At 38.9% G+C, this 25,913-nt stretch overlaps 1 protein-coding gene and 1 long non-coding RNA gene across 13 annotated transcripts in view; both read left to right on the top strand.

The window, feature by feature from the left end:
* Window positions 1–25,913, top strand: part of NAV3 (neuron navigator 3) — a 557,756-nt gene that overhangs the window by 364,760 nt on the left and 167,083 nt on the right. For all 12 annotated transcript variants that reach the window (XM_069773360.1, XM_069773359.1, XM_069773362.1 and 9 more), the window contains 2 exons: window positions 1,693–1,810; window positions 2,525–2,577. In XM_069773360.1, the coding sequence (XP_069629461.1) occupies window positions 1,693–1,810; window positions 2,525–2,577 (171 nt within the window). The remainder of the gene's footprint in view (window positions 1–1,692; window positions 1,811–2,524; window positions 2,578–25,913) is intronic.
* Window positions 13,822–18,257, top strand: LOC138682472 (uncharacterized). The gene is made up of 2 exons (XR_011322556.1): window positions 13,822–13,878; window positions 16,158–18,257. It is a non-coding gene; the product is annotated as an uncharacterized lncRNA (long non-coding RNA).

The raw sequence follows: 25,913 nt of genomic DNA, 5'->3' as shown, positions 1-25,913 counted from the left end.
TATGGCAAACCAGCTGGTGATCCACCTGCAGGAATATGGGAGGAAATAGGGCAGACCACACAAGTTACAATTCTCTGTCTCTTTTAGAAGAGGGAGAAAATCTGTGACAAAAGTACTCAGCGAAGGAGTCCTTAGGAAGTGAACGTGGACTGAGCAGTGATACTTTCCCTGGGTGGGAAGTGGATGTTGGTTCTCTGGGTGAGACTCTCGACTGGGAATTGCATCCATTTCCCCACCCTGGCTCTGCCACAGATTTCCTTGGTGAACTAAGCAAGTAGTTAATGGCTCTGGCCTCTGTTTTTCTGTTCACAAAGTGGGATTCTGACCCCTTCCTCCCAAGGGTCTGTGAGGTTAAATAAAAGGATGTTTATAAAGTGAGCTCATGTTGTTTTTATGGAAGAGGTGCAGTTTCAACATTTTCAAACAATATCCTCAGCAGGGAAAGAACCTTAGATATTAGATATGCTTACACAGTAATGCTGTTGTACAGGTATGCTTTCCCTCAGTGGTAACATCCCACGATAGCGGGAGGTTCTGTACAAGTCCTTTTTTCTGGGGTGAGGAGAGAGTCCACGGACACCCCGCAAAAGGGAGCCAGCGCTGGCTGCCGAGGGCCACTGCTACCCTCTAGCTGTGTGACACCCCCGGGCCACGCTCCGCCAGTCCGAGCTGCCTCTGCGCGCTGGGTGCTGGGACACCCTGGATGGTGGCAGCACCTCTCGGGCTGCACGATTCTTTCGGTCTGTACGTAGGGGAAGGTGTCTGTTCCTCTCACCTCGCCCTAAGAGAACCTGGTTCCCCTCGTGTGGCTGCTGCGTGTGTTACCAAATGCTCTCTCTGTGTACATATACGCCTTATGAAATGCCTTCAACCTTTCTTCACACCCCCCACCCCCCTTAATTTGGAGGATGTAGTTCAGCTGGTCCTTTTCAACCTTTTGTTAATGAGTGCCATTTTTTGCGCTGCCTGTTGCTAAATATTTGGTGCTGCTCAGTCTCACCCTTCCCCCCCCCTCCTCTTTTGGCGGAGAAAGGACGCAGCATATTTCCAGAATATATACTCTAATTCCAGCGATGAGACTACTGTACATCTGGCGCTCTCAGTCTCCTCCGTGCACATTACAGCACGCTGAACCGTAGGCGAGGGGACGAACGACCTGTCCCCGCACGGCGGGACACGGTGATTACTGCCGAAAGTGTCACAGAGACATCGCCAGGCGCCGGATCATCAGCGACAACCCGATGAATTCCCAAAACACAGGCGCGCGTCTCTGCTATCACTTTCTCTTAGGCAGCCCCGGAGTGTGAAAGTTGTTGGTGGGGCGTGCGTAGAGGTAGAAACACGGTGGGAGGTGGAATTGCGGTAGATGTGACTGATTTACGACAGGAGTTTCCTTTACAGTCATAAGGGGAATTTTGCTTGGTCACAGCAAGTTTGAACCCTCATGAAACAGCCTGAATCATTTGAAGTTAAAATAAACCAGAGAATGGCAGGGGGAGGGACATGGCTGTTTAAAAAAAAAAAAAAAAGAAAAAAACACAACGTTAAAATTGTTTCCTTTGGTGCTGACTTCTTAAATGGGAATGTGATCCAGAATAGTTCTGGTGCAAGCCAACATTTGTTTTAAGAATTTTTATTGTCTTCTTTTCTCTCTTCCCCCTCTCCCCCTTGCCCTCCCTCTCTGCTCTGCAGATTTACACTGACTGGGCTAACCACTACCTAGCAAAATCTGGCCACAAGCGGTTGATCAAGGATTTGCAACAGGACATTGCAGATGGAGTTCTGCTAGCAGAAATCATCCAGATCATCGGTAAGACCACGGCTGAGAGAAGCACTGCGAGCTGACTCCTTGCATGGGGGAATATATAATTCAAGTTGAATGTATTTAACAATAAGATGAACCCTGAATAATACAGTTTGACTGGGTCCATATGTCTCTGATATTTGTGTGGTTCATCCTTGTCTTAATTAAAAAATATGTTTATGTGAGCATGTTTGGAAGTGGCTGTTTAACCATACTTTAAATGGCCAGAACTGTATCTTACACACTTTGAATTGTCAGAAATGAATACTCCATTAAACCATATGTCTCCCATGTGTGCATTTTGTTAGTTGGAGTGGCTCATACTTTCTGGGATGCCTTGAAACTGTATCCTGACCCTGCAAAGACAATTGTGGAAGATTTCATGTCAGCAGTTATTTTGCAGGGGCTGAAGAATTAGCAGCGACCTCCTTCGCACTTCCCCCTTTGCATGATTTGGCATGTGGAAGCAACTGCTGCTAACAAGAGTGTTGTTACTGTACGACTGAGCTTTACTTAGAAAGGAGCTCTGTGTCAACAAAACCCTGTGCACTTTATTGCTGTGTCTTTTCTGCTCTTCTTGTTTGGTTTTTTGTTTTGGTTTTTTTTTTTTCTTTGGTTTTTAGGTTTGGTTTTTGGGGGGTTTTTTTTTGGCCAGGGGGTGGAAAGGAAAGTTTTATCTCATTGTTTACTTCTGCTTTTCTCCTCACTGTTTTTGTTTAGCAAATGAAAAGGTTGAAGATATCAATGGCTGTCCCCGGAGCCAGTCTCAAATGGTAAGAATAAAATATATTTTTAGTCTGTGTTGGCACCTCTGCGCTTTCCTAAGATGCTTTTTAATAATGATTTATTTAAACTGTGAATATTCTGTCCCATGTTTACCATAAAGCCCTAATTCTCATATAGTGTTCCTGGTACTTTTTTTTCCACATGTGCTTAGTGTTTGTCACTTCATTTCTGTGCTCGCTAACTTTGGGTCTTGAGGTAACCCAGCAGCAAAACTCCATCACTTCCAATTAACCCAGAACTGCCTTAGCAGACCTGTTCTGATGATGATCCAGATAATTTCATTTAACTTCATTTTTAAGGGCAGTAAATCCAAGAACAAATTTTTAAGTGGAGTCTTTGTGTCTGGAAAACTGGTTTGATGAACAAGACTTGCCAAATTATTTTTGAATATAAATAGCCTTTTGGATTGTCCACTGTAAAGTCCAGTTAGATGCACTGACTCCAAGACTTTCAGAAATAGCACTTTAGTCATATAGCTCTCTGAGCTAGAGTTGGCAGCTGCTTAAAGACATTTTCATACTCTCAGGCAAGAAGCATTTTGTGACTGTGATTCATACAGAGTCTTATTAATCTTGTACTGTGTTTATGGCTAGTCAACTACATTTATTAAGATAAAGCCTCCTCAGAAGGCTCTGGAACGGACAGGTACAAAATCTGAGCCTCAGTAGCATCACCATGCATTTACTGAATCACTTGCAGTTCCAGTCATGATCCCCCCTGCTGAGGACTTTGCCTTTCTGTTCTCATCCAAATAGTACGTGAATAAGATGCACGACTGTGTAGCTGGCAAGGATTTTGGAGTATAATGATTTGGATGAGCTTGCATAATAACAAGCTGCTGAAGCTGGGCTTAAAAATGGAAATAGAGTAGGAAAAAATTGCATTTGTTCAGCATATTTTTTAAAGGGGGAAGGTGTTTGCAGCTTTTTTGTGCAGAGCTGCAAAAGGTAAAAGGAAAAATTTTGAGCACCAGTGAAGTGAATAATCGGTCTTTCGGTTCTTACTTTTCAAAAAATGTGCAGGTTTAGAATAAGTTTTTTCTCTGGCTTTCAGGCTTTTTGAAACAGCCTGTAGTAAGAATATATGCAATTTCCTTAATAATAGTTATTATTTTAATTACTCATATTACAGCAGCACCTAGTGGTCCCAGCTGAGAACGTTGGGAACTCCAGCGTGGAACTCTAATATTACACACACAGATCGAGAGATAATCACTCTCTACTTTAATCACATTAAAACTTGCCATTCCAGGCAGACAAGACAAACAAGAAGAGACAAAAGCACAGAAAAGTGATATGATTTCCTGAGGTTATGTAACTGGTTAGTGACCATCTAGGATTGCTCAGGGACCCACCACTCTGATGTCTATCAAGCTTCATTTCCATGAGAGAAAACCGAGCTGCAGAGAGAACTATTCACACTAGCAACGTTTGCATCTCCAAAGTGACAACATTTGGGTACGTTCCCTGTTGATAGGTAAATCTTTACGTGGCATAGGGATTCTAGATTTCAATTCTAGCCCTGCTGCAGTCAATGCATGCCCGTGCCACAGCAGTACCTGTGGGAATCTCTTTGTGTCCATCTTCCTCCTCCTTTAAGCCCATCTCTCAGCTCAGCCAGGCCAAAGACCATGGCTCAGGTGCTCTGGGTCTCCAGCCAGGCGCTTCAAATGCTCCTGTACGTAGTCATACGTCGGTGTTTGCACAGTGCTAAGGCATCACATTTAGCCACTCTAACTTGGTAGAATTAGATATATTTTTTCATCCTTCTTTGATTTGGTCTCTTTACTGCATTGTTTTGTCTCTACAGTCTGATCAAATTATTTTCCTGACTTTTGACATACCAATTTTATACTGCTAATTTCTTCGACAGAGCTAGGAAAATTTAAAATGTACTGAAGTTAAAGTAGTTCAAACTTGTCAGCTTTCCTCTCAGAGCTTCTCAGAGACCCCAGGTTTTAAGTCTGCTCTCCATTTGTTCGCTTTGGCTTGTGCACCGACCTAGCCTAGCTGAAGGCACCATCTTATCGCATTTTCAGGTAATTTCCCTTGGCAGTGCTCAATGTTTTTAGCCCGGTGAGTTAACGATAGGCCAATTCTCTTCTTCTTGTAGCAGTGGGCTCTTGGGTGTTTGTAATACGCAGAAAGAAAATGTAACGATGGTCAAAGCCTGTTTACATGTTTGACATATGCCAGTAGGTAGCAATATGTCCTGTCAGGATTTGTCAGAACATCAGCCATCGAACCAGCAACAGTCATGGTATTCCTATAGCATGTTTGTTAGCCATTCATTCACCACTTTCATTTTAACATTTTTAGTTATTAAACCTCAAGAATCCCACCACCCTTTTCTTTCACATATGTTTTCATGATCCTTGCTTTCATAACTTGCAATTAGGGAGAAATGTTTTCTGTATTCATCTGCCATTTGATACCCTTCCCAGGAGGTGATGTCTAAGACATTTTATTAGCTTAAAAGAAGCTAGAGAGCACTGACATGGATTGTTTGCTGCTGGAAACAATTGATATGGCCTGTAGATGATATTGATATCAATTCGTAATTCATCACTACCAATACTCCCAAGTTCTGTTCCACTCACCATTTGGTTTTCCTCTGGCTAATGGCTTCATCTTTCAAGTGATTTTTAAGGCATCTCAATTCAGCTGTTACCTTAGTTTGTAAACATCTTTTAATGTTTATTTTAAATATGTATAAAATGCTTCTTTTTTAGTTTTCTTTTAGTTAGGCCTATTGCAATGTCTTGCACTCTCTGCTCATCTTGGCAGTGATATATAAAGTACTTGCAGACAAGTTGAACTGGCTCCACAGGTCCAAGTTCACAAAAATTAAAATGTGTGAATCCCAGCAGCAGCCAGTTTCTGCATAGTTAGCTTTACCAAGATCCTCCTGGCTGTCATTATGCTCGTACATTTGATGTCGCACACTGAATTTGAGAACCTGAGATGTACTGGGGAATAAATTATTTCATATTCAAATCTCAGAAACTTTAAATAAATGAAACTTGTGAGAGAATTGGCAAGAATTTGCTTCTTTGCTGGGTAAATCTACTGTGGTAAAAAGATTCTGGTATTTCTTATGAATGGTTTTAATAAAGATAATAAGGATTTTAAACTGTATTATAACATACCTTGTCTCTCTACAGCGTCATATAGAGTCTTCTGCTTGTCTTGGCTATTTTTTTCTTTATGGCTATGCATTCAAGGAGGAATATGGCACTTCAGCTTTTTTTTCATCATCTCTTTCAATCCCTTCTATGTAAAATAATACCACATTCATTTCTATCTTTTCCTTGTATGAATTATTCTGTAAGTCTATCAATTAAGGAAACCTCAAATCATCTTTATTTAGAAGATAATAGTCTTTCAAGGTTTGCGTTTTGATAGAACCAAAAGCTAATTCCTTTCTGCTTCTTTATAAGCCATTTATTTCTTTAATTTCTGTAGTAAGTTCCCCAATTGTTCGAAAAAACAGGTAGTGTCCTGGGTAGGAAATATGTTATGAAGCTTTTCTCTAATGGTCCAAAGAGAAAGAATTCAAATTCTTTTTTCTTTCTGAACATATTAAAAATGCACTGGAAGATCTCCAGTGTTTTCTTTCTAAACAGATCATATCAAACATACAGTAAGCATACAGAGTATCAAATTTAATCCATCTTGGGGTTGTCAGAGAAAATGCAAGAGAATCAAAAAGTGTTCAGCTGAAAATCTTTTTATGGTGACATTTGCAGTATTGTCCCTAGAGACTTTTACAAAACTAATGTTTCTATTCTTTCCTCATGCAGTCTATGGTGCTTTCAGCTGCATAAATAGTAAAATAAATTCAAAGTTGCCAAAAATTTTTAGCATATTGCTTTTCAAGTTGATTTTTCCTTCAGAGATTGATGTTGTCTTATTAGTTGTTTTTTATTCCTTAGAATTACTCTTGCTACTTCCCATGAGAACTGTCTATGCCAGTATACCTCTATGTACAAAAGCATTCTTACCTGTAGTTAGTAGCAGGGGTTTTCTCATAGTTATCGAAGGGCTGGAGAGACCCTTCTTATTAAAAGGCTCCTAATGTAGTTGCATACATTTAATGAAGACTATTTTTCATTTTGTCGATCTTATCTTTGGCACAGTTTTCTACCAGCTTATATAACCAAAGGTATGCTTCAAAGGTACATTTTATGGTTTAGGATACAGACATGCTGCAGTCCAACAGAGGGAGTTGAGTTCAATAAAAATACAGGTCCTGCTTACCACATCCTGAAAATCAGGGAGTTGGAAAAGGTGTTGGAGCTGTAGCACATTGCCAAATGGATATAAACATGCAGTAAAAAGTTGCAGTTAGCAGAGCTAACACCGTCTTTGGGTGAGTAGCAGCGTATCTGTAAAAAGTGGCAATCAGTGTGACTATGTGCAGCACTAATAAGATCATTTCTACAACATTGTACTTGATTTCATTAATAACGCTTTTAAAAAGATGTTAATAAATTAAAAATGTTTCAGAAAAGAGCCACAAGAATGCCAGCAATTTTGCTTTATTCTATGAGACTGAAGAAAAATTATGTACTTTAGCAAGAAGAAGGTGGAGTAAGGGAATCAGTCTCTGCTTAACCAGGGAACATTTTTGTGATAGAGAGAACTTTCTATGACATAGTTAAAGAAGTGTGTGAAGCCTGAAGCTGAAGTAGGACAAAGTGACTACGGCTATACTGGTAGACATTGCTTTGTAATTTATTGCGTAGCGTTCCTGTAGTCCCACAAAAGCCCCCAGTGGCTCCTTCTTTGCTTGCACGCTTGAGCTTTTCTCCGGAGGAAGGAGGCCAAGGTTGCAAGGGGATGAGGTGCATGCAAATCTCTCCTTAGCAGGGAGTCAGCCTGGGGACAGGATGAATAGGTGGAAACCGAAACTACTAAGTGTGCCACAGGGTATACCTGCCCTACAGTATGTATACTTCCCTTCAGTATAGACACCTGGATGTTGCTGGGCGGACACTGTTGAGTGGCATCCCTCAGTGTCCAGGAATGTCAAAAGCCAAGGACAAGAATATCAGCATTACCATTCTGTGGCTAAATTCTGTCTCTAATTGTTTGCAAAAAAACCAGAATAGTTTTGTGCAAAGTAAGTGTTGTAGGTTCTACTAAGGCCCATAGAATTCCAAATGAACATGTGTGGGGTATGGTTACATGGAGCTCTTTGAGGACTGGGAAGCCTGAAAATATCATCCCTACGTTCGCCGTCAAGTGGGCCCACGTGTGACCTCTCTCTGTCTGCACAATGTTAAAATATGTAAGAATATTCTGGCTTTGCTGGTGCAGTTGTTGGTGAGATGGGCTTTATGGATCCAAGATATACTTTCTGTGCTTTGGAACAGCTCCAGGCGAGCCTTCTACCCAAGTGTGACGTGTTGAAATAAATACAGAAATTTGGCTAAGTGTAGAAATATGGTCCCTTACAACTGGAAATTCAACCTGAGTTTTGAAGACTAATCCCAGCTCCTTTCAGGTGCAGGCCAGTCTCTTCCCACAGTGACACCTGCGCAACCCCCTTTTGTTTAAATTCAGACTGTCACCCCATGGCTACCAGTGGATCTTCACAGATTTCCTGACCGGCTGCTATGAGAGTTTTGTGAAAATACAAGGTAATAAGAGACTCTAGTTTTGTCAGCTGTGCAGGTTTGGTGTGCTTAAGTGAATGGAACACAAGACAGTAGTCTCATTGCTGTTTTTCCACGGTGCATGCTTACATATGTAGTTTTCAGAAATTAAGTGAATAACCTGAACCATAGATCACTCTGGTTTGGGGAAGATGCAGGTTGCATAAGAGGCCTGAGAAAACAGCCTCAGTTGGTACAAGTCTCTATTTAAAAATGTGGTCAGAAGGAATGGCTTCTCACAAAATGGGCAGGACAGAGTCAAAAACTCATTTCCCTGTCCTCTGTGGTAGGTAAGGGGTATCTAGGATTCGATAATGGAGTAGCCTTAAGAGGGAAAAAATAAAAGTGCTTTTAGAAAAGGATGACAGGTTCACAGCATGATATCTAGGGAAGTGATCTCAGTAAAGCCAGAGAAAAAAAATGGTAGTAATTAAAAGTTGAGCTCCTGAGTGAGGTTTCCTGTGTTTATAGATAGGAAAGATCATATTTTAGGTGCCTTACATAGAAAGAATCTGCAAGACACAGTCATAGCTTGTGTGTGGGTGTTTGGAGGAGAGCAGACTTAAAGAATATGCCCGGGTGTTAGGTAAAGGACTGTGTGGAAAGGATCAGAGGAAGATTAAGAGTTTTGCTTGAATTGGCAACTAGTTAGAAAGATAATTTTAATTTCTAAGAGAATATTCAGATCTGGAACAAAGAAAGAGAGAAGATTCTCCTTCCAGTGACACTATAACTGTATTCTAGATTATTGTAATCCAGATCATTGCCTATTTATCATGCCCGCATCGGGAGTATACATACTTATTTTTATTTGCCAGAGAAGTTTTCAATGTACAACACCAAAATCAGCACAGAGGGGCCTTTACCTTTTGAACACAGGACGTGTACAGCCACGAGAAGGCTGGTAAGCATGATTTCTTCTCTATCCTGTCAACTTCCTGGCAATACAGATCGAATGCCTTATCTTTTGCCTTCTTGTGTACACTTAGCATGGGAATTTCCAGTATCATTTTAAAATTCCGCTCTGCTCTGCAAGTCTCCTTCTCTGCCAGGTGCGTTATAAAGGACCGAGTCACACTGGCAATGAGCAGTCATGTCTGTGTTACAATGGGAACTTTCTCTCTTAGGCTTCCTTGGGTGTAAGTAAAAGACCCTCTCATCTTGGAGACCTGGTACCTCTTGGAGCAGACCCTGATCTGCCTTAATTAAAAGTCCACACTTGGATTTCTGTTCCCATTGTTGAAAGCAGAATTTGGACAATAAAATAGATCAAAGGGCTCCAAGTTGCTCTTGATAACTGCCCATATTATCCATAACTTTGTGTGGCCTCAAGCCAGGGTGTTAGCCAGAAGACACTTTTTATGAGGACATTTTGCCCTGCATGTTACCCAGCTCCCAACAACTGCAGTTCTTCCTTGGACACTGTAAGTGGTGGCAGAAGTATCATGCTTCCCATTCCCTGGGAAGAATTTGTCATGGTAATGCACAGCTTATATGTTCTTTGGTGTCCTTCCTTCATGAGAATTTACTTACCAGTTAATTTTGCATTTTTGAATCCAGCTCTTGTGGTTTGGCAGAGTAAAGCCTCACGCAATTCTTTTTTTCAGGACTATGTGTAAAATACTCATTGGAGCCACACTGATGACAAATACTTCTTCTCCCAGTCTGTTCAATCCTACCTTGCAACAGTGGCAGCTCTGGAGTGAGGCAGGCAAGGCTGATACAGCTCCATTATGAAAGGATCTAAGTAGATGCTTATCTGTGCAGGAAATGATGCTCCTCAACATGATAGATATGCAGATTTCCCATTTTCTGATGGTAGTTTCAAGTAGACCCATACAATTTTTTACAGAACTAGCTATGCTTTCTGAGATTCCTCACTAAGTAGGTGATTTACATTCAACTTGTACCCTTACTGGGATTCCCAGGAAAGTGCCCAAGACTGTCATAGCAAGGAGCATGTCTTAGCTATCCTTCTGAAGATGGTTTCTTGGACAAGTCCTCTCATTTCCTAGGTAGGTTCAGAGTGTGATCTTCCCTTTGAGAACCAACCCCATTCCCACACCCTTCCCCAGTGACTGTCTTCAGCTGTTCCAGGGAAGACTTTCTTGGACATGTTTGACACATCCAGCCATTTGCAGTGTATGACGTACAAGATGGCTTCAGAGCATTTACGATTCTTTTGGCATCCACTGAGTGTTCAAGCAGACTGTCTCATTGAGGTGCCCCATATTTCCTTGGCTAATGATAGGAATGTAACTACTAAGATGCATTTTCATTTAGCTCTGCTCCAGGTTTATAGGGCCCTGAAGCTTATTCCTGCAGTCTGACAAATCCTGTGGCATACAATTCATATGTCATGTCCTGGAGCTCAAAGTAGTGAGAAATGATTATCAAGCCTTCTATGCACGTACTCATGTCACTACCTAGAAAAAATAGGGTTGACAGCAGGAATGTGTATGAGATCTTCTTCCATGTGTGGGGAAGTGGCCACTGTTGAACCAGCATAGTGAGCATCAGGTTATACCTGACTGCGGTTAATTTGCTCAGGGCACTGGACACTTTGGAGAGTGAAATAAACCCTTTCAAACTCTTGAATCATAAATGATAAGTGCAGGACAAAATTTTAGAAGCTGACGTTCAGGACTGGACTCTTCCTCTTTGTTTTAGACATCAATAAACCCTTTTTATAAACTTGTGTATGCCTTATAGGGGGCCCATGCCTTTTCTGCATAATCCTGAACGCCAGACAATTAAAAAATTCTCTGGCTAACAGCAATGCATGTAGGTATATCTACAGTGTAAATATACAAATAGATAATGCAGATTGAAGAATAGCTACAGGAAGTAACGTCTCCTCAGTATAGAAATTGAAGTTTATTTTTTGTTTGCAGATGAAATTAACTTGACATAAAGACTAGTGTAAAAATGAAAATGAGAGTATCAAAAATAGAGGTGTGTGCCACCCCAAAAGAAAAAAACTAAGGGCAATAATGATGGACCACCTAAGGATACATTATGGGAGTAATTGTGATAATATGAATGGAGGGAATAAAGAAAGGAAAGAGGACAGAATTTCTGTAAGGGTGAAGTTAAAGATGTTAATATTAAAGATGATTCACATACAAGGATGAAGATGTTGGAATTCTGGTTCCAAGTTTTGCTGAAAAGAGATTATTAATGTTATTAACATAGCCAGTTTGAGTAAGATGAGAGGCAAATTGGTTTAGCATGAAGCTGGCAGAGGAGGAATTCTGACTGCTTTTGTGAACAAACTCTAAAATTTCTAAAAACTCTAGAAATGGAAGAGAAAAATTAGATGGGGTGAGAGCTGGACAGACAAGCAGAGTAACAGTTGCCTTATTGTGGGAGACCAAATATGTTTTTATTGTGAGGGAGAGAGGAAGCTAAGGAAACGATGGGAGAACTGCTGCAAGTGTTAGATCTAATCGAGCATAAAGGATGGGAAATTTCATCCATCCTGTCTAAAGATGTTACAGGCTTGGAAAAGAAGGGCAGGAGAATGCAACCAGATCATCACTTTTTTGATATGATTTGATTCTGGCTTGGCTTTTTGTTAGACCTCTTTATTCGGCACTGAAACAAGCAGTTCTCTTTACATCCAGAGAAGATCTGAGAACATTAAAAGGACCACAGGATTCATGACAATCCCTCTTCACAGAACAGCTCAGAGTTACTCACTCACATCAGGCAGTGAGATGCACATTCCCCTGAGTCACTCGCATTTGACTGTCTGAAGTCATAAAAGAAAATGCCACAGGAACACATCCTGGGTATTATTTTACTAGGCTGGAAGAAGTATATTATTCATAAAATACAAATCGTATGCAGTTATTGGCCTTTTTGTTTAGGCTTACAAATTCCTTCTCCTATTAATGTGTGGAATCACATGAGAATAACTCATCTAGATGTTAATGAAATAATCATGTCATAAGAAGTACTTATACTGTGATGATATCAGTCTCCATGAAATCTATTGAGACGTTAGGTTAGGGTTGGGTTTGCCTGGTTAGGGTTGCTTGGTTAGGGCTGGGATTAGGGTTATGCACATTTTGCTTCTGTGGACCAAGACTGCTGAGCACAAAAAGATCTTTTTGCTCCTTAAAATCAACTGTTTTCCTTCACACCTTTCCCCACCTCACCCCCCAAGCAATTTTGATTCACACCTTTCCCCACCACCCCAGCAATTCCTTGAAACGCGCCTCCTTTTAATCTATATCTGGAATATGCCAGTACCTCCATACCACTGAGGCATGCCCATGTCACCCATCTTTTCTCCCCATCTCTCAACTGTGTTTGTCAGGAATGTCATTTGATCAGAAACTCATGTTAGACTGTATTGGGAGGATGTGCAGAGATGAAAAACTGAAGTATGCTTGAAGACTAGTGGGTGACATACACTTTGAAGTATTTATTGTTTGAAGAGATGCAGTTGACAGTCTCCCCATTTTCCCCCATCTGTAGTTAGCTTTCTACACTCTTCAATTTTCTGTTTGATTTTTTTTTTCCTCCAAAATGTCATGTGAACATTCCTTGAAGTTTTGGAATTGGTCAAATATATATTTGTGATACAGATGCTTAGACAAAGAGGTGATGAATAAGTGGCCTTGAAACCTCCATTAATAGAAATGCACTGAAAAGTTTTAACACAAACATGCAAACGTGCAGTTAAAATACATACACACAAATTGACTGTGACATGTATTTTAGAAAGCACCTGTTGGTTATAGTCATTAATACATTTTTTCCCGCATAGCAGCAGCAGGATTACAGTAAATGTGTGTGCTTCATGATGGTGTATTTTTATCATCTTCTATAGGGAGAGTATGTTATAAATACTAGGAATGTCTAGAATGTTTACTGGATTTAAAAATAGAGAAGAAAGTGCGTGATGTTTAGCTGAACAGCAAAAATGCATATTTAAGCTGAACAAGAAAATAAACAATGCCTCTGAAGTGGTTTTATTTTACAGTATATCCAAACAAGGCTTTTTGGTAATTTTGAGATTTTGTCAGCTTTCTAGATTTTTATCAAATGTCTGATTATTTTGGAACTGTGGCAAAATGCCAGTTCTCTTATGGTTATAGTTGAGGTCTTACTTCTATTTAAAGATTTTCTGACCACTCCCTTTACAATACCTCTGCTTAGACTGTCTTATAATTTTGTGTGCTGTATGTTTGTTCGGAAAAGTTATTGCTCTATGTCTGTGAAGCTGTGAATTTTCTCCGAGAGTTAGACTTTTCACAAAAGAATATTTCTTAACATTGAAACAGAATCCCAAGGTCTCTCACTCATCCTTCATCCTAAAATAATCTGCCACTGCCTATCTTGGCAACGGTCAGTTCTGCAGCTTCAATAACGTGCGAGGCTCCCAAGAAACAACGCGGGCCTGTGTTTCGAGGTGTAGCGCACACACGTGGACGTACATCCATGTGAAATACTTTGTGTAGTTCTGATGAACCCCCAATGATTTTACACACTTTGAAAGGGATTTAAGCCACTCTCTGCCTCTCATTTGTGAATGAAGGTCTGTGGGAGCTTTGAAAGTCTGGGAACTTTGATGAACTCTTCTACAGAGTTGCCAGAGCTACTATCTCTGTTCCTTAGGGTGAGTCCAGATTAAGTTTAGAAAAGAGGTACTAGACATATTTTGACATTTAAGCATCAACATCTGCAAACAATAAATGAGGGCACACACCAAATATGAATATCATCATCTTTTATTTGGTTGGGCTGGGAAATCCATCTACTGGGAAGATGTTTTAGTGGAGCTACAGGAACTGTGCAACTGTCCATAAAATGCTGTCTGTGGTGTAAGGTGTAAAGCAGTAGAGGGTGCCAGAAAGCAACAAGTTGTGGCTTCCGTTGTAATTAATGGAAAAGGAAAGGGATTGTAACCAGCGATGTTAGGGTGGAACAGGGTTTGCATTGTGAATTAGGCTGCAGAAGGGAGGGAAGAAGACACACTTCTTGTAATTTTAAGTGCTTACATGTGCTTAAAATTAAAATAAACAACGTCCAACAAATTGTCAAGCTTTTGGAGGTATTGTGTGGTACGTTATGGCTAGGTGACAGTGCTTCTCACTGAATCATCTTTTAGTGGCTGTACCTGCCCAGTATTTCAAAGCTTGGCCTTAATAGCAAAGAAGTTGCAAGACAGGAGGATAATAAAGTAACACAGAATGTCCCGACAATGTAGTATGTTAATTACAAACCAACATGGTAACAAAACCCATCCTGTCCTTCTACATTTGTAATTGTTAAGTTTATTAAAAAAGACTTGAAAACCTCCCCCTGCTCTCCAGCTGGAAAGTAATATACCAAAACTCTGATGCCAGAAAAAGGTTTTTTCAGCTATATTGCATTGCTTCCAGAATATAATACAATTATAATGTTAGCAAATGAAGAGAAAGAACAGAAAGTAGGTGCATACTGAAACTACTATGATCAGGCCAGATGTATTTTCTCACTCTGCCCTTGATCTTTGCTGGAACAGGAGTTGCCTACATCTGCTGCAGCTAAGTGCTAGCCTGTTTCATGGAAAGAATGCCAAATCTGCTTGATTTTACAGTGGCTTTTACAGACTCACCATTTTGGAGTTCCTTGACTTTTATGCACACTAACCCATCTAACCTTGCTCTTTTATTTGGCAGCAATTATACTCAAAGAATAAATTCCTCTTTGAACCCTGTAGCAAATCCCTTCCACCTACAGCCTCTCCCCAATGCCCTGTTGCTGGCACACGTGAATGAGCATGCACTGCTGCATCAGAGCAGTGGTCCCTCAGGTCAATAGTCCCTCTCTGAAAATGAGAGAGGTGACTTAGCAAGAACAAGTGGCCCTGGCAAATTTTTTGCTCCATTCTCCTTTTTTCCCCATTATCTAAATTTATTGTATTAGGGGGATTAGAGGGTACTTCTTTGCCTGCTCTTTCAGTATTCATTTATGCACTACTGTTGTGATCACCATTTATTCCATGACACGTCAAGATGAAGCATGCTGGATTTCTCAGAAAAAAATCTTCTGCCTCCTACAATCACGTACACAGGCATGGGACCGGGTGCAGAGTAGGCATGTTTTTGTCATTGACTGCAATTACTGCTCTGCCAACCTGCTCCTTTTGTCAGGAGCCCACAGATCCAACCGATCTGGAATGGCGTGAGGTACGATCGGGCAGCTGAAACTCTGTGTTAGTAAAGATTTTGGTGACATCGAACGGGACTTAAATACTGATGTTAACTCTAAATATAAACCCTGTTACAGCTGGTGACCCTATTATAGGTAATACTATTAAGGTACGGAAAGGTAAATTGGCTTAAGCTAGCAGTAGAACAGGCAAGTTATCACAAAGGCTGCTTATTTCAACAGCATTAACTAATCCCTTCTCATGGAAAGGCTCTTGATCAGGCTAATTAAAATATTAACACAATCTTCTTTTTTTTTTTTTTATGTAACTTGTCTGTTTAAATCCACTGTGACCTGAAACTTAATACACAAATCCTTAGGATACAGTACAACCATTTTTGTTTCAGCAGAAATAAATCGTATAAATACAGAAATTTATTTGGCAGCTTTCTGATGTGCAGGAATTATTTAAAACACTCCCAGTCTGAGGAGTCTGCTGACCATATGATCAACAGATGATCATATGACATAAATCAGAGCTATACTTATTTTAAGTTGAACTTATTTTAAGTTGGCCCAGTGTCTGGATATGAATTAGTCTGGGCAGGGTTCAGTTTCAGAGTCAGTCCAAGATACTTTTTTTTGTTAGGACTTGATTGTATTCAATCTCACAAACTAATCACAAATAGTTTTTGTTTTTTGAAGACTTTATATCAACTTAAAGCATTTGTTTACCTAAGCAGTTCTTATCGATTCTTTCAGGTGACATCCTGACCAGCATGAAACCTGTGAAGTTCAAAAAGTTGAATCTGAACAGTCTTCCTGAAATAGAAATATGTTTGTATTTTAGCTTGTAGCTTTTGGCAGTCTTTAATTCTATAATAATTAGAATATGCTTCGTTTAGGCTTGTATTGTCAGCTAATTGGAACCTTGTTTGAATTATTCATACCTCTTGATTCTTCAGAGTTTCTTTGGAATTACAATGGGAGCGTACCAATGACATTTCCCTCTAGGGAAAAAATACCACAAGAATTTTCTTTGTCCCAGGGTTTCCACACTTGAGAGCTGAAACCTATTTGCATGTGAAATAAATAATAGTTCATGAAGTTAGATAGCTACAATTTTGTGTATTCTAACTGCATACATAACTAGCTAACCAGCATCCCAGTCTTGTGGGCTGTTTTGCCTGTCACTCACGGATTTTCTCAGTAATTCCTCCCAATAATAACTTTAAATTATTTTTTTTGGTAAGAGCTCTCTTAGTTCATGGGCAGACGGGCAGCAACACTCCACAGTAAACATATGTGCAAGGGTGTCTTTGCAGTTCTTGTATATATAAGGCTTCTATTTGGATTTCTTCGCATAAACAGTTTTGAAAGATTTATTTTGTTATATCATATAAATTAATGTATTTGAAGATATGTGTCCCTCCAAAGCCCAGTAAATGCTTATTTTTCAAGTAATACTGGCTGTATTTTGGAACTTGAAAACACTTGGGTAACTATTTAAAACATTGCTTCCTCCTACACTTCACACTCCATCGGCTACAACTGGAAGTGAAGTGACAACAAGGAGTAAGTGCTTCTTAAGGCCTCATTGTATAGGTTCGAGCACTTCTGAGGTTTCTGTTATAATATTTGGCTAAGAAGTCAAGAAAAAAATCCTGGCCCTATTGACCTTAAGAGAAAGATATCCCATTGCCTTCCGTGGTTCCAGGTGCTTTTATTTTCCTTGCCTGAGAATCTAGACACAAGATCCTGTGAAAATGTGAAAAATTCTTCCCATGGTTACGAGCATACAGCAAAGAGATACGTAACCATGAAGGCTCTTTATAAGCATGGTATGAAAACATACAGCATGACCTAACATTTCGTCGCATATTATGCTGAACATGGTATAAAATACAATGCTCAGGTACACTAGCAGAAGTGAAAGCCTGAATCTGAGTCTTTCATATTATGCCTATGGCTTTTAAAGATGTCTGGTTTAATTTGAATACTTTTAATAACCTGTGACATCAATCCATCATTGATTTTGTTTCTTTTGAGTCTTTTTCTTTAGGGCTTAGATCAATTTGAGTCAGTAATATGGAAAGTAAACATAAAGGAAAACCAGTGACTTATGTTATGTTCTCTCCTGCATATATCTTCCCAAGGGCTTAAAGTTCCAGCTGGGGGACCAGCCACATAATTTTAGACCTAGAGAAATCTCTGGGCTGTCCTTTTAGAGGTTGCTAATGACAAGTATTTTATCGCTTTTCTTTTGATGAGCTCAATGTTCTATAAATATTTTTCAGGGTAATATGCAAAATATATCTAATTAAAAAAAACCATCAGAACATTTATAAAATCAAAAGGCCAGAAGGATAGGAGCAAATTGTCAGTGTCTCTCCTGCACAAGCTGTAGCATTATGACTTCTGGTGTCGTCAAGAGGGAGGGTTCAGAAAGCATAAATTGCATCTGGATATGGATTCCATTTGCAAAGTTCAAGAGATGCAGTGAAATACCCCATAGTTTACCTGTTTACTTATCTTTTAAAAGATTCATCCTGTCACTGGTTGTAATTGCCCTTATTTCTAAAAGCTGCTATTTTTGATGAGCTAAATGAAGTTGCTATGTACTAAATAGTGGTGAAGGAGAGAACTGGAATGCTTTCAAAGGTTTAATTAAATCTAGTAAATGAACACTCTGTTGTAGACTCTCTTTTGACCCAATGGAGAGAAACTCTTCTGTTTCAAAGAAGCGTGCATTTTCACATTGCACTCCAATTTTCGGAAGTTGCCAAGTTCCATAAATATTTAGATGTTGGTACCTTGCTGACTCTGAAGTGTTGCATAACTAAATAAAAGATTGTAGACAGACTCACTGAAGTGATGCATTGCTTTAAAAACCACTGTGTTTAAACAGAGTTCTTTTTATCTTTGCCTTAAAAAATGTCCTCCCAGGGTAGTATTTATCTTCAATTTTGAGTTCTTAGTGCATGTGTAGGGCTCTTTCACGGTGGCGGTGGCCACAGGCCTGAGGAGATGAGAGCCCTGAAGTAGGGAGTTACTCTGAGACTCTGGAAGAGAACTTTTGCCTAGTCTTTTCTTTTGATCCATGCTGCTGCAGAGTCATATTTTAGCTTTCTAAGAAATTCATGCAAGATGTTGAAATACTTTCATGGTTTTCTGAATCCAAATCCAGGAGTCTATTCAGGACCAAATCCAGCACTATATTCCAATCAAAAATCCAGCACTTACTTCTCACAATTTCTATTACAGCAGCACAAAAGCACTTCAGAAGTTACCATCGTAGTATTTTGTGCTTTACAATGTCTGCTGTAGAGACTACTGTACAGAACTGGCTAGAGCGAAGGCAGACTAGCCACAGAAGGAAGAGCGGGTGAGAAAGGAAGACAAGAGAAGCAAGATCACACCATTATATAGATGAACAGAGCAAAATTTTGCATTGTTCTCTTATGTGTCCTTCGGGGTATTTGTGGCTAGAGTTTTTGGGGGGTTTTATATGAAAATGACCGGCACATGTTTGTAATGATCTGTTTGTCCATCCATAAATTATGATCAGGATATGATTTATTTAGAATATTATGATTTATTTAGAATAACTGAATTGTTCATTAACTTGTTGAAGTGCACAAACAGGAAAAACACCAAACAAATTATATTTGACATTACAGAGATTATCTCACATTCACCCCAAGCTTTCCAAGCACAAAGTCAGGGGCTAGGTGCAAAACCTGCAACACCAATTGTCGCTTTCACTGACAAGAATACATGCCAAAAGGGATCCTTTTCCCACTGTAGCATTTTCTAAAAACAATACACACCCCAGCTCATACTCTGACCTCAACAGTGACCTCATACATTCTTTTATCAGCAGGTCAGTACATATGTCTGTTGAATTCTCCAAGTATTTGAGAAGTTAATTTGTTTTCACATTTCTGGGTTTACTGGTCATATTTCGTGTTTGGAGTGCGTGTTGGAAGAATTTGATGTGCATGTTCCTTAATATCTGTTGGAAAAGGAAGTGGAAGGTATTTCAGTTTTAAATAACACCATCATCCTTTCCTCAAAAAATAACTAATAATTAAATAACTCCAGCATCATTTCCTGAAAATTTTTGCCTGGGAGGCCTTCTACATACCAGTAGTTATTATCCTCTAAGGTAAAATTCTCCCCAAATGCCTCCAGTAAATCAGTTTTTAATTTGCATATATGGTCTCTTATTGCAAAGTCAATGCTTAGTTTGGAACAGTTTTTTGGACTGGTGTTACATGGTTCACTGATAGTTATTTTTATTAAATGCTTCTTAAATTATTCTATTGCAAGTAATGAGGAGTTTGTTAGGAAAAAGTCAAGCTGAATGTGTGTGCGTGTCAGTGTATTCTGATTAACACCCTGAAATGCATTATAATTTCCACAGAAAAATGGAATGTACCTTGCATCTGGGTGAGGTAACAGGCCACGTGCAACAGCAAGTCAGCAGAACACACTTAATATCTCCCAGCAGGACTGCTAACACCTGTTTTGTCTGGGTGGGTTTTCAAATTTACACCACCCATGGAAACTTGACATTGCCTTTCAGTATAGTTGCAAAAAATTATTGCAGTAAGCTGTCATGTTAGGAGCTTGTGGGAAATAAATTATCAGAACATGAATTATGTGATTTTTAAGTCTCTGCTTTTCTTTGTACTTTTGCAAGTTTTACTGGAGAGCTTGTTTATCTCCCGATTTTCCCTTTCTTCAAATTTCCCCTATTTCTATAAGGTGAACTGAGAATTCGTGGCAAATTTCACCCAGTCTCAGTAGTCTTTGGTCAAGGGAACGGTGCAACATGCAGCCTGCCATGCCAGCATCTTGCACAGAGACTGCAAATTTGAAACTAAAGTGTTCCTCAGTCAGGTCGCAATAAGTTTTGCATTACTCTGGGCCACATCTCTTCCCATCGCATTTACTTCAGGATTTGGAAGAATTTGGGCATATTTTCTGTTCTTCAAAGTGTCCTTATTAAGTAGTAGTAAAAAATATATTTATTACATAATAATACTATGTACAGTTCCTTCACAAGGAATCTTGATGGAAATCTAAGGCTTTCAGACAGTCTTGCTCAATAGCAAAAATCTTTTAGTATTAATTTAGTATGAACACATACACATGTTAATAAGCATACCCAACTTTAAATATGCAAGAGACAAGAAAGCAGATGGCTTGCTTTCATATGTGTTAAACTAGTTTAACCTGCGCAATATAAAAAGAAACCAGTCTGCTTGTTATAGTTCAACTATAATGCTTGTAAAATGAGCCCATAGGAATTTATTCCACATTGTTCCCTCTGAAAGTTTTTAACCCTACTCTTTTTTTCTAGCTATAGTAGAGATAAATTTGAGAAAAAATGTTTTCTGCAGCAGGATCCTCCCTTTTGGAATACCTAGGAATCAGCTATTGTGGATAACATACGGCAATACAGTGTGGTGAAAATACTACAGAAATTTTGTAAATAAAATTTAGTGACAACTTTTCACAGAAAACAGGTAAATCAACCACAATGCCAAATTGAATGGAGCACATGGCATAGGTGTTTCTTATGATAATTGAGGTTATTGATTGGTACTTTTATAAATAATTAAAATAAATCTTACCATATGTTATAATAAGTAAATAATAATTGCTTACTTTTTATGTATTAGATACATTTTGTCCCACAAAATATTTGCAATTATAAATGCATTAGGAATTTTTTATATTTTAATTGTATTACCCTTGGCAAATTTTTCTAAAGAGGTAAGCAAAACTTCAAGTGTGTCGAACATTTGTTTTCACGTGAACAACAGGGGATTCCCATTACTGAATATTGTTTCAGTGATCGTTTAAGAATCACCTAGACTCCCAAACAGTGTTGAAAATGTGGCATTTGAAGAATGGGTAGGCAGAGGGATAAAGACATTGGGCTGGGTAATCCATTTTAGTATACCAGTTTTAATCTAGAAAGACGCTTTTGATTCAGTTGAACCTCCTTGGTGTAAGCCAGCGATCACAACTGGGCGTTTGGGCCCAATACTCAGCCTGACAAAATCATAGTACATGTAGATACGCACAAGGAAAGCATGCTAGTGAGTAGAACAGCAGGCAGTGTATTCAGTTATCACTTGTTTGAAATGGAGAAAGTCCTTGAGTTGTTTGATTTTTAGGTTTTGGTGAAGGAAATATTGGGCCTGTGCCTATTTTTTACAGAGTGAAAAAAGCTGAATGTCCACCTGCCTCGTTTATGAAGTCTGGTTTTGTTAAAGGATCTTGGAGATAAAACTGAGGATTAAAACATAAGTCGTTATAGAACTGCAAGCATTTTCTCTATCATCTCGTTGCTTTCTAGCCCTTTGCTTTAAGGAGAGGCGAAACAGGAATACAAACTAGTGAAACCAGCTGGGAAGAAAACCCAGAAGGAACAAAGTTACAAGGCAAACTAAAAATCTGGGTGTTTCCCACACCACAAGTGAGTTGTCAACAAGTCACAATGTGTGCAATGGATGAGTCAATTAAGAGCAGAAAGTGAAATAAACTTGTTCTTCTCAACCTCTGAGAGCAGCTTTAGGTGTAGCAGGTTGTGCAAGACTATACATTTGCCCCCAAAATAGACCTTTGGGGGGGGGGGGTGGAGAGAGGGGTTAAACAGGTATCTGTGAGAGTGTACATGACCGATTCTCCCACTGCTCTCTATTAGGCGAGGGAAGGTCAGAGTTTAGGCCATGCCTAACTTAAAATATTTTCCAGTTTCTTCCAGAGCATTCTATATAACCAAGGCTACCATGGACAGTTTCATTCTCTCACCAGCTCCAACATGTGCACCAAAAATGCTTTTATCCACACGTGAAGGCATCTCAGTTGCTTGCTGAATCTCTGTTCTTTTTAGAGCCTGCAATTAAGACCAGATCATTTGCACTTCACCTACTACTAAGAAAGTAGCCAGAACTCAGAAGTTAGTGCATCTCCTTCCATACTTGGTTCATGTGAAAGTCAGACAGACAAATAGTACCTGCTCTTCCATTTTTCATCTTAATCGTTTTATGCAGCGTGGGTATTGTGGATATTTAGAGTCCAGGATGCTACGCGTAAGGCCTGAATTGTATTTTTATTTGATTTTGATTCTATTACTGCTGCAGAACTTGAATGAGAATGAGCTGTGTAATAACAATAAATTATTTTCTAATCCTGCACTCATTTAAATCCATTGACCTCTGCAAATTTTCTTAGTGATGAATATCCATGGGAAAGAAAGAGTCAAATACAGGTCTCTCAACTCAGGTTAATATTCAGGGGAAATTTAGGAAGAAATCTTGCTGGTAAAGTGTGTTTGAAATACAGTTACTGTGACACAGACTATCTCATGCCATAATACTAATCTCAAAGGAATACTATTTAATATTGGTATTAAAAAAAACCTCAAACATGAATACTGAAGAGTTTTACGGAGTTTCTGTGCTCTGGAAGGTGAGTATATATGCGACTCTCTGGGTTTGTGTGGCAGACTAATTCCACGAGTGTCCCTAATCAGCCATCAGCAACATTAGAAAATTTCTACAGAGCAAATCCTTTGCCAAATTTTATCTGGGGCTTTGGGTCATGAGTCAGAATGTCAAAACACACAGAGAGCTATTGAAGATAGCGCTGACTGAAGTGCGAACAGAAATTACTGTTTTACTTTTGTTGCCAAAATAATCAAGATAATTTTAGGAGTATATATGTATAGAGACACTGTAATAATAAGGTGGTGTATTTATAAAGGTGTCCCATTCTTCAGCAGGAGAAATCCAGCTCGAAGTAGGCAAATAACTAACTTGTGTATGCGTCTATATGTTCTTGTAAATTATATTGTCATAAACTTAACAAGAGAGAGCTAGTCAAACCAAGATATTTTTCAGAGCTTCTTATAGATACAGAAAAACATAATGCTGTATTAGTCATCATTACTTGTCTTCTGAGCATCCCACAATCAAATTTATGTTTGGAAGTGAAGAAAGTGGTGTCTGCCAGACAAAAGAGATGAAAGCTAATCTTGGTAACAGCAAAAATAATTATAATAAATAGACATATTCTATATGTTGAGTCACTGGTGAGTACAATCCCACAAATGAGCTCTTCCTGTAAGTCTGCTAACTGCTGGGTATTAAGTGCTAAGGTTTATCTACATGCAAGTCCCACAGTCTGGTTTAGTGATTTATTTCTGTCAGTAAAATTTCAAATAGCTTCTAGTCAAAAGCAGATTACCCACGACTACGCAATGCAATATGTTACAGCAGATTTGCAATGTATGTTCTTTGTATGCCATGTAATGTATTCATAGTATCAGAGTTGTGACATTGCTGCTTAGTTGTACACCATCATTTGGACTACAACGCCTTAAAATGTGAGTGTAGAAATAGCTTGGGGCTCACTAATATTTATGGTAAAAGTATTTTGGGTGCTTTTTTTCATAATGCTGTCTGTATGAACAATATTAAAAAGATCTGCTTTATGAATGAAGCTTAATATATTGTAAGCATAACTCGGTAGGCCTAATTTAAAAAGCATCAAATGGTGTTACCTGCCTGATGATGCCCACAAATCTTAATTCCTAAATTATCATCCTCTTAACTGAGTTCATCTATACCCACGATGCTGCAGCTACATTTCAGAATTGGACAAATTATTCCTGAGTTTTGATAAGGAAGTGATTATATTATCAGAGAGAGTTTTTTGTTACCTCTGAAAAGCAATCTCGTGTAGTATTGATTGATTTTCAACATGGCTAATTGAGTAGCTAAGTGGACAAATAAATACATGGCAATGAAGGTTTATTATATCATTAATTCTTTATCCCTTTTATAGGTTTTAAGATTTTTAATGTGGCAGATCTGCTGTTCAACAAACTGCACTTCTTCCAGTCTTTTAAAACTTTAACATAAAATAAGTGCTTTGGAACAAAAAAATCAGAGGATTGACAGGGATGGAGAGCTGTTCAGCAGCAGCCTGATCTTGGCAACTTCTACCTGTACAAGCAAATATGCAAATTTGAGCCACTTTTCTGTGTCTTGATATGTAAGATTTGGAGTCCATCTGTATATCCTGAATTCTGCACTGTACGGAACTATATCTTCTGCTACAACACTTTGTAATTCTGATGATACTGTTCGCAATAACGATGAACATAAGCTGTGTTATAAACTGGTGCTTTTTGCAAGCAAAATTAACTAGAAAATTGTGGGCATATGTGAGATACAAAATTTGTCTGGCGTCTATGTTAAGTGTTACACTGCAAAATCTTCAGCCCTTGATATATAAGCAGGTAGAGTTCTACATATGCAGTGTCAGCTCTAAGCAGAGTTTACCCCAGCATATAATAACCCCACCACTAACTACTTAAATAAACATGGACTTCAGGGATTCATACCACTCTTGATTGAAACAGTATTGAGGAGTGGAAGCTGCTTGAAATCTCTTAGAACTTTTGTAATTGCAAAATTACTCTCATCTGTTAGTAAGTTTGAATAAAAAGTGTTTGGGGCTGCTAGGGTTTGAGTTCAAAGAATAACTGTGGTTTGCCAAGGCAAGAAGTAGGTAATTAAAGCAATGTTTGAGACACACTGAAAGCTTCAAAATAGGACAACTTTAAGGGTAATGTTTTCTAGACTGGAGAGGGAAGAAAGTGAAAATAACCCAAGAATGTATTAACTCATGTCTCATTGAATCTCCTAACAGCTCCTGAGAGTTGTATAGTAACTGCAGTTGTTATCAGCAAACTGACTGTAAGAGTTATTTTCTGACATTTTCAGTGTATTATGTGGCTGTGAGTTGCCACTCCAAACTTGCTCAATTCACGAGTCAAAACAAGACTTTATTATAAGGCTAACAGTGCAACCACAGTCTATTGTCTGAAAGTTGGCCACTGCTCTTGCTTCATACACCACCACTAAGAGGGATGACTTTGGACCTAGGGCTTCTATTACAGTTCTCTTGGTGAACTGTGAAGCAAAACAGAATTTGCTTTGTAGTTCTGCAGTATATTGAGTCATTGGTGTTAATGGTAATGACTAGTTTTGTCTGAGAGTTTGAGATGTGACTTCAAAGACACATGCTCTAGTAGACATGTAAAGTAACCAGGTGCCATTTCTATAGGATATTTTTCACCTTAAATGAATGTTAAGGTTTAGGTATTAGGCTTACTATTTCCTAAATATTCAGTATTACAGGTAGATATTGAGATGTTTTCACAGCACATTAGCATTCAAATGTTCCCTAATAAATTAGGTTTTGTTTATAGCTATGGTCTCCTGAACTACTGCAAAGGGCACATGCCCAGTAGGAAAAACATCTTGATTACACTGTGAGGTCTGCTAGGAAATATCATTTCAGCTATTTGGAGGTGGACGCTACTGACGTCAGTCTGATTTTTCTTTTTTTTTTTCCCTTTTCTTTTTTTCCTTTGGCTTCCAGTACTTAGCTGTAGAGCAAAAATTCCCATCTTTGAAGTAGTTGATTCTG

The sequence above is a fragment of the Haliaeetus albicilla genome, chromosome 28, assembly GCF_947461875.1.
Source record: "Haliaeetus albicilla chromosome 28, bHalAlb1.1, whole genome shotgun sequence".
Classification (NCBI taxonomy): Eukaryota; Metazoa; Chordata; class Aves; order Accipitriformes; family Accipitridae; genus Haliaeetus; species Haliaeetus albicilla.
The sequence above is the reverse complement of the archived record's forward strand: the minus strand, read 5'-3'. Positions and strand labels throughout refer to the sequence as shown.